This window comes from Lacerta agilis, chromosome 8, assembly GCF_009819535.1.
Source record: "Lacerta agilis isolate rLacAgi1 chromosome 8, rLacAgi1.pri, whole genome shotgun sequence".
Taxonomy (NCBI): Eukaryota; Metazoa; Chordata; class Lepidosauria; order Squamata; family Lacertidae; genus Lacerta; species Lacerta agilis.
The window spans coordinates 1,751,123-1,767,251 of NC_046319.1; the positions used below are offsets into that span (position 1 = coordinate 1,751,123).

Below are 16,129 nucleotides of genomic sequence, written 5' to 3' on the forward strand. Positions count from 1 at the left end.
TAATACCTGGGGGGGGGGTGCCTCCTGGTGACATTGGTTTTGTAAAGTTGTGGGTGGACACAGCAGACAACACAGTGATTTCCAAAGCAGCTCTTGTTTATTCGCAGGCTGGAACAGAAGTGGCCTGAAGGCCTCAGCAGCCTGCTTATATAGAACTCAGCTACATCGCAACAGTAACAACTTCCCACAGTTAACCAATCCCTGAACGTCCTTTTACAATCCCTCTTTTGCATATGCTGACCTGAGTGAAAACTGCAGCAGAATGAACTATATACACACACCCCTAGTGGCCTAGGGTGAGAACTTCAATACATAACAGGTTTTACACAGGTTGGAGCAAGTCAGCCAAAAAGAGCTCTCTCTGCCTTCACACACCACATAATTAACTGATGGGCCTTGTGACGGCAAGTTGTGGCAAAGACCCACCACCAGCTGAGGCAGCTTTCTTCAGAAGACTGGGTAAAATAACAGAGGAAGGGGCTGGCAACTGCAAAATAGTCCCAAGGCTGAGAGACAGTGCACCTCTGGAATTCATCTGCCAGGAACCCAATAGTCAGGGGTGACCATCAGCTCCTCCACTTGTCCTGCTTGTGAGCCTGAGGTGGCATATCGGGGGCTGGCAGGCACAAAGCCAAATGCTGAAGTCAGTCAGTGGCCACACCATATATTTAAGTGTTGTGATGCCACTTTGAACAGTCCTGGCTTCCCCCAAAGGATCCTGGGAGCTGTAGTTTGTTAAGGGTGCTGAGAGTTCTTAGGCAGCTCCCTGCTGCCCTCCTACAGATACAATTCCCAGAGTTCCCTGAGAAGCAGAATTGATTGTTAAACCACTCTGAAAATTGTATCTCTAGGAGGTGGGGTGGTGGTGCCATTTTGTGGTTGCCTCAGGCAGGGCTAGCCCAAGATATTTTGGCATCTGAGGCAGACCACAAAATGGTGCTCCCCTCCTCCCTGCCAGGGAAGAAGAGGTGAGTGAAGATCTGCATCGGGAACAAGGGGGCAGTGAGTATCTGCATTGGGACCTGCTGTGTCTGCGAAACCGGACACCTGAGGTGGTTGCCTGACATTGCCCTGTGGGTGGGCCAGCCCTGCCCATATAACCAGCTGACATCCCACATGAAAGGAGGGCTGCTCCCTAGAACCTCACTCATAATCCTCTTTGTGTGCTGCCAGTCCGTGGCTCATGGGAACCTTGGCAGACAAATAGATGTGGAAAACTTTCCCTGAAGCGAAGAAATTTCCAAAGCACTGGCCTAGGCCAGCTCTCCCCATAACCTGCTGCCCTCCAGTAGTTTTGGATTGCAAGTCCCCACTAACCCGAGGCTGTATGGTACCGGCACTGTTTGGGGCACAGCCAGCCAGCAACTTCCTCTCCAATGTTTTAACAGAGGAAAAGAGAGAGACGTTTGTATCCACCCAGGCCTTCTTCAAGAATGCAGAGCTGAAGGCTTTTGCAACATCTGCTGTTTGCTGGACAGGGTGGATAAAAATCAATGATTTTTTTAAAAAACCAAAAAAATCAGATTTTTAAAATTTAAATCGGATGTTTTTTATTTAAATCGGAATTTTTTAAATAAAATGCTTTTAAAAAAAAAATTATTATTATTTTCCAATAACACAAAGCAAAAAACAACAACATTACACAAACACAATAAAAACATAATACATATTAGACAATAAACAGCATAAAATAAAAAACAACGAAAAAACATATACAAACCTTAATAAACACCTATCTTTGTTTTCCTTCTTATTTTTAACTTCTCTCTCAGGGGACTTCCCCTGTTCCCCCCACTGCCTTTAAAATTACATATACTCTTTAGGTAGCTTTATTTCTTTTCCTTTTAACATTTTCCAAATTTCTTAATGCTCTTTAAATTTGAATTTGCTTAATCCAATATAAATCATCGTTTATATTCTATATCTTAAAGTATTCTTATACCATTAAGTCTACCACATCAAAAATTCCTTTTAAACCATTTTATCTAACATTAAACTGCTAAAGCCGATTCTTCTGAATAATTCTGCTCAAATATTCAAACATTCAATTTAACACAATTGATTAAATAGTCCTTAAATTTCTTCCAATCATGCGACACCTTCTCCTCCCTCTGGTCTCGGATTCTAGCGGTCAGTTCTGCGAGTTCCATGTATTCCATTAACTTCATCTGCCATTCTTCCACTGTTGGTATCTCTTCAACCTTCCAGGTTCTTGCCAATAAAATTCTACTGCTGTTGTGGCATACATAAAAAATACTCTATCCTGACTGGGTATCTCTTCATTGGTCATGCTCAAAAGGAATGCTTCTGGTTTCTTACAGAAGGTAACTTTCATTACCTTTTTAAGCTCGTTATAAATCTTGTCCCAGAAAGCATTTACCCCTGGACATGACCACCACATATGAAAAAAGGTACCTTTCGCAACTTTACATTTCCAACACACATCCGACATTTTAGAACTCATCTTAGCTATCTTAACTGGTGTCAGATACCATCTATATAACATTTTCATTATGTTTTCTCTTAAACTATTACATGCAGTAAAATTGATACCTTTCTGCCACAATCTCTCCCAGCCATCCATCATAATATTGTGTCCCACATCTTTCGCCCAGTCTATCATTGTCGATTTAACCAGCTCGTCTTTCGTATGCCACTCTAGCAACAAATTATACATCTTGGAAAGGTTTTTAGAGTTCGATTCGATCAGTTCTGTTTCCAGTTTTGATTTTTCTACTTGAAAACCAGTTTTTTTATCTAAATTAAATGTTTCATACACCTGATGATATTGCAGCCAGTCGGGGACTTGACTTTTAACTTGATCATAGCTTTTTAGCTTAAATGAGTCACCTTCCTGCTGCAATATGTCCATGTATCTTAACCAACTTGCAGACATATTCGGTCTCTTATAGGCCTTGGCCTCAACTGGTGAAATCCATCTAGGAGTCTTTCTCTCCAATAAGTCTTTATATCTTATCCAAACCTGATACAAAGCTTTTCTAACTATATGATTCTTAAAAGTTTTGTGGACTTTCACTTTGTCATACCAAAGGTATGCGTGCCGACCAAACATATTATCATATCCTTCCAAGTCCAACACATCCACATTCTCTAGTTTAAACCAGTCCTTCAACCAGCAAAAGGCCGCTGCTTCAAAATAAATCTTTAAGTCTGGCAGGGCAAAGCCTCCTCTCTCTTTAGAGTCTGTCAAAATCTTAAACTTAATTCTAGGCTTTTTACCCTGCCATATAAACTTCGATAAGTCCCTTTGCCATATCTTGAAACAGTCCAATTTGTCCAAAATTGGTATGGCTTGGAATAAAAGCAGCATCCTTGGTAGGACGTTCATTTTAACCGCTGCTATTCTTCCCATTAACGACAATTTCAATCTCGTCCATATCTCCAGGTCTTTCTTTATCTCTGTCCACAGTTTTTCATAATTGTCCTTGTACAGGTTCAAATTTTTTGCTGTGAGATTGATACCTAGATATTTTACAGTTTTGACAAAATTGAGTCCAGTGCCATCTTGCAGTCTTTGTATCTGTTCTGCTCTCATATTTTTACTTAAAACTTTGGTTTTCTGTTTATTTAATTTGAAGCCAGATACACGTCCAAATTGTTCAATTAATTCCATGGCTTTGGGGACACTGCTTTCCGGTTCCTGTAGGGATAGCATCAAATCATCTGCAAAGGCGCGTAGTTTATATTCTCTCTCTCCCACCCTAATTCCTTTTATCTGTTTGTCTTTTCGTAACATGTTTAGAAGGACCTCCAGGACCGTAATAAATAATAAAGGGGAGATAGGGCACCCTTGTCTTGTTCCTTTCTCAACTTCAATTTCCTCCGATATCACACTGTTTATTATTATTTTTGCTCTTTGTTCTGTATAAATGGCCCTAATGCCATTTAGAAATCTTTCTCCAACTCCCATCTTTTCCAGATTCTTTTTCATAAATGTCCAAGATACATTATCAAAGGCTTTCTCCGCATCTATAAACAATAGTGCTGCGTCCGTATTTATGTTTCTTTCCAGTTTTTCTAAAATATCCACAATAATTCTTGTATTATTATTTATTTGTCTTCCTGGTAAGAAACCTGCTTGATCTTTATGTATATAATCTTTCAACACTCTTTTTAATCTTGTAGCCATAACATTCGCAAAAATTTTATAATCCACATTTAAAAGGGAGATTGGACGATAGTTTTTCACTGAAGTTTTTTCTGTCTCTGGTTTTGGAATCAGTGTGATAAAGGCTTCTTTCCACGTCTCTGGTGCCCTATCTCCTTCTAAGATTTTGTTGCAAATTTCTTTCAAAGGCTGTGATAGCCAGTCTTTCAAGATCTTATAATACTTTGCTGTTAATCCGTCTGGTCCTGGGGCCTTCCCTAATTGCATATTATTAATTGCATCTTCTATCTCTTGAATCGATATCGGGTGGTTGAGAGTTACTAGTTTTTCCTCTGGGACTTTTTGCAATCCATTTTTTTCCAGAAATCGGTCTATCTCTAGTTCATCTATCTTCTCCTCCTTGTACAGTTGCTTATAAAATTTTTGAAAACACCATCTGATTTCCTCTGGATTCTCCACAGTTCTTCCATTTACTACTAAATTACTGATGACATTTGCCTTCTGTCTTTTCTTTAACTGCCAAGCTAATAGTTTTCCACATTTATTTGCAGATTCAAATGTTCTTTGCTTCATCATTTTCACTTTCCATTCAATGTCTTGATTCACAATTTTTGCATATTGGGATTGCAAGTATTTAATCTCCTTTTGAGTTTTTAAACATTTAGGATGTCCTCTTAATTCTTTTTCCTTCACTTTAATTAATTTCAGCAACCTTTCCATTTCCGCATTCTGTAATTTTTTCTTTTTTGCTTTTTCACTTATGAGAAATCCTCTCATTACCGCTTTACTTGCATCCCAGGCAATCCTCTTTTCAACTTCCGAATTCCAATTAATTTGAAAATACTCCTTCATCTTCTTCGCAGCTCTTTCTACCAGCTTAGTGTCTCTTATCAAAGCGTCATCCATTCTCCACCTGAAAGAATCCTTGGAAACCATTTTTAGGGTTACCTGTACCGGATTATGATCCGAATATGTCTTTGGGCCGATTTCTGCTTTTTGTATTTTTGGTGCCAATTCATTCGAGATCCAAATGTAGTCTATCCTCGACCATGACTGCTGAGATTCACTGAAATACGTTGCCTCTGTTTCGGTGGGGTTTTTTAACCTCCAAGAGTCCACCAAATTCAAATTATCCACCATTTCAAAAAAAGTCTTTGGTAGTTTCCCATCATTTGTTAATTTTGTTCTTTGGGATCTATCCATTAATGTGGAAACTGCACCATTAAAATCTCCAAGGCAAACTAATTTGTAATCCAAATAGTCCAACAGCAAATCATGTATATTCTTGTAAAAAATTGACTTTCCATCATTTGGTGCATAAAGTCCCAGAATCAAGAATTTTTCGCCTTGTACTTTAATTTCAATTGCGATGTATCTCCCTTCTTCATCTTTAAATAGCTGTCTTGGGCTATATTTTTCCTTTGCATATATTACTACTCCTCTCTTCTTGACTTTATCCGATGATATGAATTCTTGGCCTAGTTTTTTGTTCTGTAATAGTCTTCTATGTCGTCGGGCTATGTGGGTCTCCTGTAGACATATTATGTCTAAATTTTTCTTTTCCAAACTATAATACACTCTGCGTCTCTTCGGTCTCTGATTCAATCCCCGAACATTCCATGTCGTTAGTTTGAGCGCCATTTTCCTTTATTTTAGTCTCCTCCTCCAGATGCCTCTGCTTTCTTACCTTCTTCTGGGTCCTTTTCACTTGATCCTGGTACCCCCGGCGGTGGAAATGTTTCTGGAAATCTGTAAAAAAGTGCTGGATCAAGTGGTGTACCTTTGAAATCTTCCAGATGCTTATCCAGGAATTTTTGCTTTTCAGCCGGGGATCTTATCCTTATCTTTTTCCCTTCAAACGTGAACGCAAGGCCTTCCGGAGATTCCCAACTGAAGGAGATGTTCCTTCTTCTTAGCTCTGCAACCAAATCGTTGTAAAAACTTCTTTTGTCCAGGAAAAATTTGGGGATGTCCTTATAAAAAATGACTTTGTTTTGCTGAACCACCAGGTTGTTTTTATAATGTAAGTCCAGAAAATAGTCTCTGTCGTATCTATCGTGTGTCACAATCAAACAGTCACTGACTGTTTTAGTGCTTTTCTTCCCTCTGGATCCTCTGGGTCCAAATCTGAAGACCTTCACTATGCGTGCTGAGACATCTGCTTCTTCCAGGTGCCAGTAAGTTGAAAATAACTCCACAATATATGCTTTTAGGCTGTCACCTTCCAGTTCTGGAAGACCTCTCAAACGAATATTCCCTTCTCTTTGATGGAGTTGAAGAAAGGCAAGAGATTCTTCTACAGTTCTCTGTCGTGTTCCAATTTTCTCTATTTTCTCCAAATCAATATTGTCCAATTTCTCCTCCACCTTTTTTATTTTTTCTTTAACCACTTTAATTTCCTCTGAGTCCTTTTTCAGGACTGTCACCTCCTGCCCAATTTTATTAATTTCCTCTCTGTTCTTCCTTACATTTTCCTCAATTTGACCAATTGACCTTTCCAATGTTTGGGTGGAGTCTTTTATATCAGCTTGGAGTTTTTCTATTGCAGAGTTAACTGTTGTATTAACTGATGCACTAATTGTATTAACTGAGGCCTGCGTTTGCTTCAACCCTTCAGTCACATTTTTGAGTCCTTCTGCTAATTCTGCAACACTAGCAACTAATTTCTCCATTTGCTCCTGTAAAGTTAGGGAAATAGAGCCTTTTCTTTGTGCAGAGCTAGATGTTTTAGATCTTGTGCTCTCATGCATTTCCTGTGGGCTCTGCAGCTGTAATCTCAAGGTCACCCCAGTTGCTGTGGTAACAGTCTCAGACATTCACAGCAGAAGACCAACAGTCCCAAAAGTAAACACCAGGTGGCCCGCAACTCAATTCAGAGAACAAAGAGACTGCTGAGCCAGAAGTCCCACACAAGTCCAACAATCCAACTTTTAGGCAAAGAATTCAAACTTCCAAAGTCCAAACTTTTTACAGCCAAGGAGAGTTAATTTTAAATAGCCCAAGTCAGTAGCTGTTTTTCCACTTGCAATGTTACCACCAAGCCCATAAAGTTAGTTGTATCCGGCAACAAAATAACTAAAATGTCTCCACTGGTAAACAGTCACTGAAACAGTAACAAAACAAATGGCAACAATATAACGCAGCCCGCTTCTGACCCTGAATCCTAATCCAGAGGGTGAGCGGTGTCTTCTTTTGCCACATCCCTTATTTTTAGGTCTTTAAACATCCTCTAAACAACTTTTAATCCACTTTTAAAAAGTTTGGCAGAGTTCGCAAAACTTTTCCGTTAGTCGCGGCTTTGCTCTTTTAGCGCTACCAAGCTCCAGCAAGCAGTACAAAGGGAACAGGCTTCCTTTTGGAGTTTTCTCTGTAAGTTAGTGTTCTCCAAAGTTGTAAATCAGTTCAAAAAGTTTACTTACAGAGTTTCTTTTGCGGTTTCTAAGTCGGAAGTGCCGGGTGCTCGAGTCTGGCGGGATCGCTGCTTTGTCCACCGGAGGCAGCCGTCTCTTCAGTCCCGTACCGGAGCTCCGCTCGCCTAATTTTCCCCCTTACGAGGGTCAACTAGGAGCGGAGACGGTACATCTGGGACCCACAAGACCACGGTCCACGGGACGCTCTTCCCGTGGCTTTAAGGGACCCGCGGCGCAGGCACGGTTGTCCCTAAAGCCTCTCGGTGGACGGAGCTCTGCAGCTCCCGTCCGCCATTGACCGGCACCTAACCGGAAGTCTCTAAATAAAATGCTTTTTGAGGAAAATATATTACCATCTAAAGGTTATTCAATCATGAAATAAAGATTAGTTTTTTTAATTATGTAGAATAAGGCTGTATATGTTTAATTTTTTTGGTAAATAAATTCCATTAATTCTTTCGCAATGTCATTTATGCTCTTACAGAGGTTTTTGTGAAATTATTGGGCAGTTTCTCTGCCTACAAGATATTATCACAGATGCTTGGTTTACTTTTGCAGTTCTCAAAACTGAATTTGACTCAGCAGAGATCACATGCCTCTTCTTCACAGCAAAAATGTTATAACATGAACAGAGTTGAGAAAAAGACCTTAATCCTATTCTTCTACAAACCTATGAATACAGAATCAACCCCTTCAGTGTTAAGTTTCAGGAAGTTCGGTGAATAGAATAGAAACAATATTTTTCTGATTGTTTGGAGTGGAATGGATCTAATAAATCTATTTAAATTGTTATTATTAAGGTAATGATTATTTTTCTCCTTCCTAAGTACAACAGAAAAGTTGTCCAAATATGAATGATTAACCTATTAAACTGGGGATAAAAAAACTAATATGAAAAGTTGTTATTCTAAAAATCTTCATCTACTTGCATATTAAAGTTATACCAGCAAGAATTAGTCTTTATGTAGAAAACTGTGATTTAAATCAAGCCTTACTGACTAGTGATTTAAATCATGATTTAAATCAAATCCACTCTGTTGCATGTCCCTTTTCTGTGCTGAGCTGGCCTCCTGTGATTCAATAACCAAGAGAACGTTCTTTCAGTTTAAGGTGTCTCAAAGTGGCCTTTGCCAACAGCCTTGCTGGCTGGGCTGATGGCATTTGTCCTCCAGAACATCTGGAGGATACCAGGTTGGTAGAGGCTGCCCTAGAAGACCAGTCGGACCATTTATAACAGACGCCTTTCACTGTGTGCGGTGAATGACGCAGGCATTCAATGTTTCCATGGATGTGCATTTATGTACGCTGTAGAGACCCAGGAAGTGACAGAAACACAGAAGGAAGCATTTAAGCATTTTAAAGAAAGGAACAGAAGACGGGAGAGTGAATTGCTAGGTTTGAGCAAACAGCAACTGTCTCTGGGAGAGTACAGTGGTACCTCATTTTACAAACTTAATCCGTACCTGAAGTCCATTCTTAAACCAAATCCATTCTTAAACTGAGGAGCGCTTTCCCCAATGAGGCCTCCTGCTGTCGGTGTCCTTCCACCGTTCGGCTTCCGTTCTTAGACCGAGGTAAAGTTCACAAACTTCCAGTTTTGCGGAGTTTGTAAACCGAATCTTTCGTAAACGGGACCGTTTTTAAACCGAGGTACCACTGTATCCTCATATGCCAGCCTACCTCAAGAGACCAAGGCAAGAGCAAGTGCCAAGTGAAATGGTGTCGTTTCTAAACGGACTGGCTGGTCTTCCTGCAGTGACTAAAAGGAGGTGTCCAGGCTGGGATGTGGGTCTCTGGGGTGCTTAGCGGAGGAGACGATCTCTGCACATGCACAAAAAGCACATGCACAAACAACCTGGAAAGCGCACAAGGGAGCATACCAATGCCAAAGAAGGGCTGGAGGAGGGCTCCGTCCTGGCTTACATTAAGCCAGTGCTTTTTTCAAAAAAAAAATGTTTAGGGGTAGTCTCATTTTGACTCAATAAAATCACTTTTTTGTACTTCGAATCGGGAAAATGAAATACAGTAAATGGACAGTAAATTGACAAAAGTACAAAGATTCTCCAAATGTTTAGGAGTATGCGTCCCCCCAGAAAAAAGCACTGCATTAACCCACAGAGTAATTTCCATTCGTTGCAAACGTGCTCCGTAGGCATGCCGTGCGCGCGGCAAACATTCCCGAGTCCCCGGCTCCCTCTAGCGGTCGCTCGCCGCTATTGCGCGCAGGGAAACCCTCGCCCCGCCCCTGGGCTGCTTCCGGTCTTCTTCCCTTCCTTGCGACCGCATTGGTTGCCTTTCCCCGGCCAGCTCCTCTCCGATTGGGTGGAACGGGCGCCCGTGACGGGTAAGCGCTAAGATGGCGGCCTATTCCCTTTCATGGGAGCAGCCGTCGCCCACGTGGCCTCGCCGCGGGGGGCGGGGGCGGGGACGCCCTTGGGTCCCCCTTGGCCTCAGGACCCGCTGGCCATGGTGTTTCCCCGTGTGTACGGTGGGGGTGGGACCCCCTCCAGGTGCTGCTGAACTACAACTCCCAACTACAACTCCCTGACCCTGGGCCAGGCCTGCTGGAGTGGAGCTACCTCTTGGGGGCCGCAGTTTCCCCTCAAAGCCCCCCCCCCCGCTTTAACAGACGCAGGAGGCAGAGGCCTGCCTTGCTCCCAGCATCCCTCGAGTCTCAGGTGGGCTGGAAGCCTTGCACCAGATTAGATCTGGAGGGCTTCCTGGCTGGGGCATCTGGCTGGCCGCCACAAGGACAGGAACAGGATGCCGGACTTTGGTCTGACCTGGCGGGGCTCTGGCATTGATAATTCGGCCGGCGCTGTGTAGCCCATCTTCCCCCAGTCAGACAGCTGTGCTGGCTGGGGCTGAGGAGAGCCACAGTCCAGAATATCTGGAGGACACCTGGTTGGGAAAGACTGGTCTGTTTCGTGGGTGCACAGGCATTATTATTATTATTATTATTATTTATTAAAATTTAAATGCAACACATAAGAAGTTCTTAAAAAGAAAACCAGAAGTGTAAAGAGAAAAAAGGTCTGTAGCAATTGTTAACAGTTACCATTTTTAACCTATATTATATTTTGTATAAATTAGTTAATTGCATGGACAAGAATAATAGGTGTGCAGACTTAAGGCTGGTTGGACCTGGTTTTTTTACCAGCTAAGATATTGCGGTCCCCCAACAGGAGCTGCATGCAGAATAATTCAGTTGGGGCAACATAGAATTAGGGACGGGGTGGCTCTGAGCGTGTCCTTGGTCCAGGAATTTGTTTCCACTGACAGTCCTGTCACATAAAAAGCTACTCTTCCTTTCATCCGAAGTCGTCTTCATCTGGAAAGAGGAATCTAGATTGGGAGCATGGCTTTTTGTTGCTGCCGTTAACCCAGCGTTTCTGATTCTCTGTAACTTATCTTCTACCAACACCCAAAGGCCTACAAGTAGATCATGGATCTACCTTCTGTTCATTTCTGCTCAATTGTGACTGAGAGTAGCTCTCTAGAGTCTCAGAGAAAGAAACCTCTCTCCCACCACACACTGTCAGATCCCCTTAATTCAGGGATGTAGAACCTGTGGCCCTCCAGATGCTGCTGAGCATCCCATGAACCCCAACCAGCATGGCCAGTGGTCAGACTCTCCCACTAGGCCAGGCCCTAACCCGAAAACATACGGAACAGTTTGTATCAAAGCAGATCGCTGGTCTGTCTAACTCTAACCCAGTTTCTGGCGCACACCATGTGAAAGAAGCTCAGAGGTGCTTATAATTCACTGTGAAAACAGACAAGTTTGTGGCATTTGTGCTGATCTCAGTCACACATTCCTCATACTGTACATCTCTTAAGGTGTATCTGTTAAGGGACATCTTCAGGAGATGAAAAGGCTAAGGAGTAAATCCTACACAAATTTGGAGAGGGTTGGATGGCGCCTTGTACGCCTCCTCCTTGCAACTTCTACAGCCAAGCTGGTGCCAAACATATTGCTCTGCTTTCCTTTGGACCACACCAGCGAGTTGGTCTTGTCATCTGGGCAGCCCAGGACCTCCAGACATGCTGCCCAGGGAGGTGCACCCCATTGTCTCTCAAGACAGAGAGGTGCCAACAAATGTTAAGGTGCCATGAGGCTTTTTGCTGGTTTTGCTCTGGCAGACTAACACAGTAACCCCTCTGGGAAGTGTTTTTGGGAAGCTGTCTTATACCAGGATGAACCTGAAACTGCTCTGAGAATTAGAATGGCTGAAGGCTTTGCCCTGTGAGAAGCTTCAGGGTGCAATTTGCTCTTGGCTATGGTGAATTCACTACATCTGGGATCAACCTTAATATCCTGCTGTTGCCGGCATGAGCAGTGGTTGGTGATGATGGGAGTTGGAGTCCAACCACATCTGGAGGGCATCCCTGCTCTAAACCTCACCTTGGTCATTCCTGGATAGATGAGCAATTGACTGGAATAAAAACTCAATACAGATGCAGAACAAAATTGCTTTCATCCCACTTCCTTTCAGTAGAAATTGGATGATAAGTAAAGAGATGGTTCAGACACAGATCCAGCATAGGTTGTGCTCTGTCACCTGCTGGGCATTATTACGTTAGAAAATGTCAATTCCCCAAGCTTTGCCTCTGTTTGTTCCAACATTCAGTATTATCTTAGGGTCTGAATTGTTCTTTCTGGACATTGTGCTAGAGAGAGCAGGCTTCTCTTCTGCTTTGTGTCACAACCTTTCTCTTCCCCTTCAGCAGGACCTACAGCTGCTTCCTAAAATAATAACCTCAAAGGGGCTAACAATGGCATTGTCACCTGGACACCCCAAGGATGGCTCCTGTTGCTCCCATCATGTGGCCGTGCCAAGTGTTCACCAGACTCTGGAGGAGATGGATTTTGAGAGAGGTACAGAAGCTCTGGGGCATTGAGTCTGTTGTGGGTCTTTGGGGGGGGGGGGCGAGAAGGGGATGATGATGATGATTATTATTATTATTATTTATACCCTGCCCATCTGGCTGAGTTTCCCCAGCCACTCTGGGTGGATAAGGATAAGAAGATGAGCTTTAACTAAAACTCTCTTTGCCCCCTTCCTCTGCTTCCTTATCCTGTCTGGAGGAGGGAAAAAAGATAAGTTATTATGGTCCAAAGCAGGGGCAGGAAGGCCTCTGGCCTAGGAGCCAAATGTAGCTGTCTGAGCCTCTCTGTCTGGCCTGCAAAATAGACTCTTCCTGTGCCACTCCCCTTTCCCAAGCACCCCCTGTCTCCCCAAGCTACACTTCACTGTCCTTGCATTGTGCACCCTTGTTTGGCTGCAATGCATTTTTGAACCCTGATAATGCCTCTTGCTTGCTGGGTGGAAGATAGAGAGGGGCACTGAGAGGAAAATAGTGATAGGCAAACAATGGCAGAGGTTTGAGTAAAACAGCAATAGTGAAACATTGAGAGGGGAAAACTGGTAGCTCTAAACTACCAAAGCTTTGAGCAGAGCAAGCAGGGAAGGACACAGGGGGGAAATGTGGACAGAGAGACACGAGTTGAGAAATAGTTTGTTGTGTTAGCTTTTTGTGTTGTACCCTAGTCAGTATTTCCCCTTGTTAATACTTTAAAAAGTAAAGCCTTGATGCTCCCTTCCCAAACCTCTCGCGTTGTTTTAAACTACCACGTTCCCCCTTTCTGTGTTTCTCCCTCCTACTGTTGTGCAGCTTGCCTTCTCTTCTGCTCTCCTACCATGCCCTGACGTTAGTGGGGGCTGCTCAATGACAGACTAGTGCCAGTATAAAGATAAATTGAAATTTATTTATTTATGTGTAGGGATTTGGTGTGCTGCTCTGAATGGAGACCTTGACAAGGTTAAAAAACAGATCCTAAACCACAGTAATCCCAGCGAGCCAGATCCCTTTGGATACACAGCTTTGGTAAGTATCCAAGGTTACGGCGGGGGTCGGATTTCAAAAATACATGAGAATGCAACACTACAACAGAGTTGGCTGCTAGTGTCCCCTGCCAGGTGCCCCAACAATGCAGAGCGCCTGCACCTTCTGTCTTTTATGGGAAGGAGGATGCATCTGCTGTCATGTTGGCTCCGTTCATGTTGGTGTGACATCACAGTGGTGTCAGGCGACCTCTTTTTGCCTGCACAGCCGTGTACGCAAAGGTACAGTTATTTGCAAGTGCTGAGGATCAGCTGAAGGGGGAGGGCAGTCGCTCAGTGGCAGAGCGCCTGCTTTGCATGCAGGAGGCCCCAGATTCAATCCCCGGCACCTGCAGGTAGGACTGGGAGAAGCTCCTGTCTGGAATCCTGGAGAACGGCTGCCAGTCAGCACAGACAATAATGATCAAGGTGGACCAGTGGCCCGAGGGGGGTTGAGGCAGCTTCCCCTGTTTTCTCTTTGCGAAGCCCCAGGCATTGTGCTGTGCAAGTGCCTCCCCATTTGACCCACCAGACAGTTTCAGCCAAGCCACACACACCTGCCCAACACAGAGGTCGTGGAGGTGTGGGGCAGAGGAAGTGGGGCTCTGCAGGCACTTGTGCATGGCATGTTGCAAGCCCCATGGATCAGCTGATTGCAGGCGCCTGCCAAGGCCCTTTCAATCCAGCTGCATCTTCAGCTGCCCCACATCTTGCATCCTACATCTTGCATCAAGTGTGGGGCAAGGGAAGGTGGCTTGCCTGAAATGGCCCAGACCACCCCAATATGCTTCGTTTTCTGTCTTGCAGCACTACGCCAGCCGCAATGGCCATTATGATGTCTGCCGATTCCTCCTGGAGAGCGGAGCTGCCTGCAATGCTCAGACCCATGGCGGGGCCACCCCTCTCCACCGAGCCTCTTACTGTGGGCACACGGAGGTGGCTGAGCTCCTGCTGACCTACGGGGCTGATCCAGCAGCCACCGATGATGATGGGAGGACCTGCTTGCACAAGGTGTGGGGTACCGAGTGGCTCCTCGGCCTTTTCATTCATTCGCGGGCAAATGTGTAGTGATGCACCAAGACACCTTTGCCCGTAGGGTCACACGGTTTTATGGGTGGGGCCACTGTGGGGGGAGCAACGCAAGGGACTCTTCCCTTTCTCCAGTCAGCTGCCTTCTGGCCATGCAAAAGTCGCCCACACGCCTCTCTGTTCAGGCAAGCCTTCTGCAAGGAGGGTCACAGTCATAGCTGTCAACTTTCCCTTTTTTTGCAATGGGAAATGGCGCTGGAATAAGGGAATTTCCCGCAAAAAAGGGGAAAGTTGACAGCTATGGTCACAGTCCCAGGGCTGATTCCAGACAAGCCCTGAGGAAGGCCAAGCCTGTTCCTCCAGTTCCTAATGGGCAGTGGGTTTCCCTTATTTTTTTTTGGGGGGGGGAATGAGATGTCCTTCCTTTGCTCCCATTGGCACCTCCCGTGAGTCTGGCTGGCCCGTGCGAGGCCAAGGTGTTATAGAGTAGTACAGTGGTTAGAGCATGTTGGACTAGGATCTGGGAGATCAGGGTTCAAATCCCCACTTGGCCATGGTGTTCACCGGGTGATCTTGGAGTCAGTCGCTGTCTCTCAACCTGACCTCCCTCACAGGGTTGTGGGGATTAACTGTGGGGGGGGGGGACTATGTCCTCCACCTTGAGCTCCTTAGAGGAAAAAAGGTGGGGCTATAAATGCAGTAAACAAGGGCCAACCCTTTGCTCTTGGCTTGCCTGAGGACCCCTCCCTCCCTCCCTGCAGGCGGCCGAGAATGGACACGGAGACCTCTGCCTCCTCTTCCTGGAGCGCAACTCTGACCTGAGACGCCTGCAGGACAAGAGCCTGCGCCGTGCCTGCGATTTGGTTCCTGACAAGAATGAGGACTTGAGGAAGCTTCTGGAGCAGGGAGCTGATTGTTGAGGAGATGAAGCGTTCTCTTAAGCAAACACTCCCACCGTCCTGCTAAAGTCCTTTGGTATTACAAAGGCGTGTGTGAACCAAGCCCACTTTTGACCTGTATCTGTGTAGGAGGTGTAAGCAGTCTCACAGTTCTAATTGCTCCTCTTCAAGGCCTGGCCTAGATTTCGGAGCCACTAAAGTAAGAGGGGGCCATGGCTGTGACTTTGGGTAAGGCTGGGATTATTGTGGGGTCCCTGTGGTTGCTGAAAGAGAGTTTGTGGGTTATGAGAGGGCTACTCCCACCCCTAAAAGCAGCTGGATCTTGGGAAAGGCCATTGCTCAGGTGTTAGGCATGTGGGCTTCCTCAATCAAGCTCCTTCAATCTGCTTCCAGCATCTGTCCCTGGATTTGGGGCTCTAGGAAAAGAGTTGGCAGCCTTTACCCTAAGACACAGTTTGGAGCTGTCAACACTCTGGGGTGCTTCCTTCCCCTGTTAACCTTGTAGCCCCATTAATATGATAAACTGCAGTGTTGATGAATTGGATAGACTAATTTATTAGTATTTTACTGGGCAGCCAATTTTGAAAACAGTTTAGAAAAAAAACTATAAAAAAGAGTGCATGCGCTTGTGGAAACTATAGCTGGCCAGCACCCTCTCAGAAGAGGCAATGGAAGAAGCAGGAATTCCTCTTCTCAGGTGGTTCTTGCTGAAGCGCCTGGATGCACCCTCTTAACTCAAAGGATCCAGATTTACACTAGTGGCCAAAATTGTGGAAA

The 16,129-nt window shown here is 44.6% G+C and overlaps 1 protein-coding gene across 2 annotated transcripts; it reads left to right on the forward strand.

The window, feature by feature from the left end:
• Positions 1–10,475: 10,475 nt before the first annotated feature.
• On the forward strand, positions 10,476–15,881 carry ANKRD39 (ankyrin repeat domain 39). 2 transcript variants are annotated; one of them, XM_033159010.1, is made up of 5 exons: positions 10,476–10,572; positions 12,271–12,418; positions 13,325–13,428; positions 14,232–14,435; positions 15,215–15,881. In XM_033159010.1, exons 2-5 carry the CDS (start codon positions 12,316–12,318, stop codon positions 15,371–15,373), a joined length of 570 nt encoding a protein of 189 aa, XP_033014901.1. In that variant the 5' UTR covers positions 10,476–10,572; positions 12,271–12,315; the 3' UTR covers positions 15,374–15,881. The 2 variants fall into 2 exon arrangements, with proteins under 2 accessions (XP_033014901.1, XP_033014902.1); XM_033159011.1 differs by having other exon boundaries at positions 10,487–10,572; positions 12,268–12,418.
• The last annotated feature ends 248 nt before the right edge of the window (positions 15,882–16,129 follow it).

What these genes read in the sequence shown, in the direction of transcription:
- ANKRD39 (XM_033159010.1), top strand. Translation starts at nt 12,316, where the DNA reads ATGGCATTGTCACCTGGACACCCCAAGGATGGCTCCTGTTGCTCCCAT. An exon ending in GGAGATGGATTTTGAGAGAG is followed by an intron (nt 12,419 to 13,324) that starts GTACAGAAGCTC and finishes ATTTATGTGTAG; the next exon opens with GGATTTGGTGTGCTGCTCTG. An exon ending in CCTTTGGATACACAGCTTTG is followed by an intron (nt 13,429 to 14,231) that starts GTAAGTATCCAA and finishes TCTGTCTTGCAG; the next exon opens with CACTACGCCAGCCGCAATGG.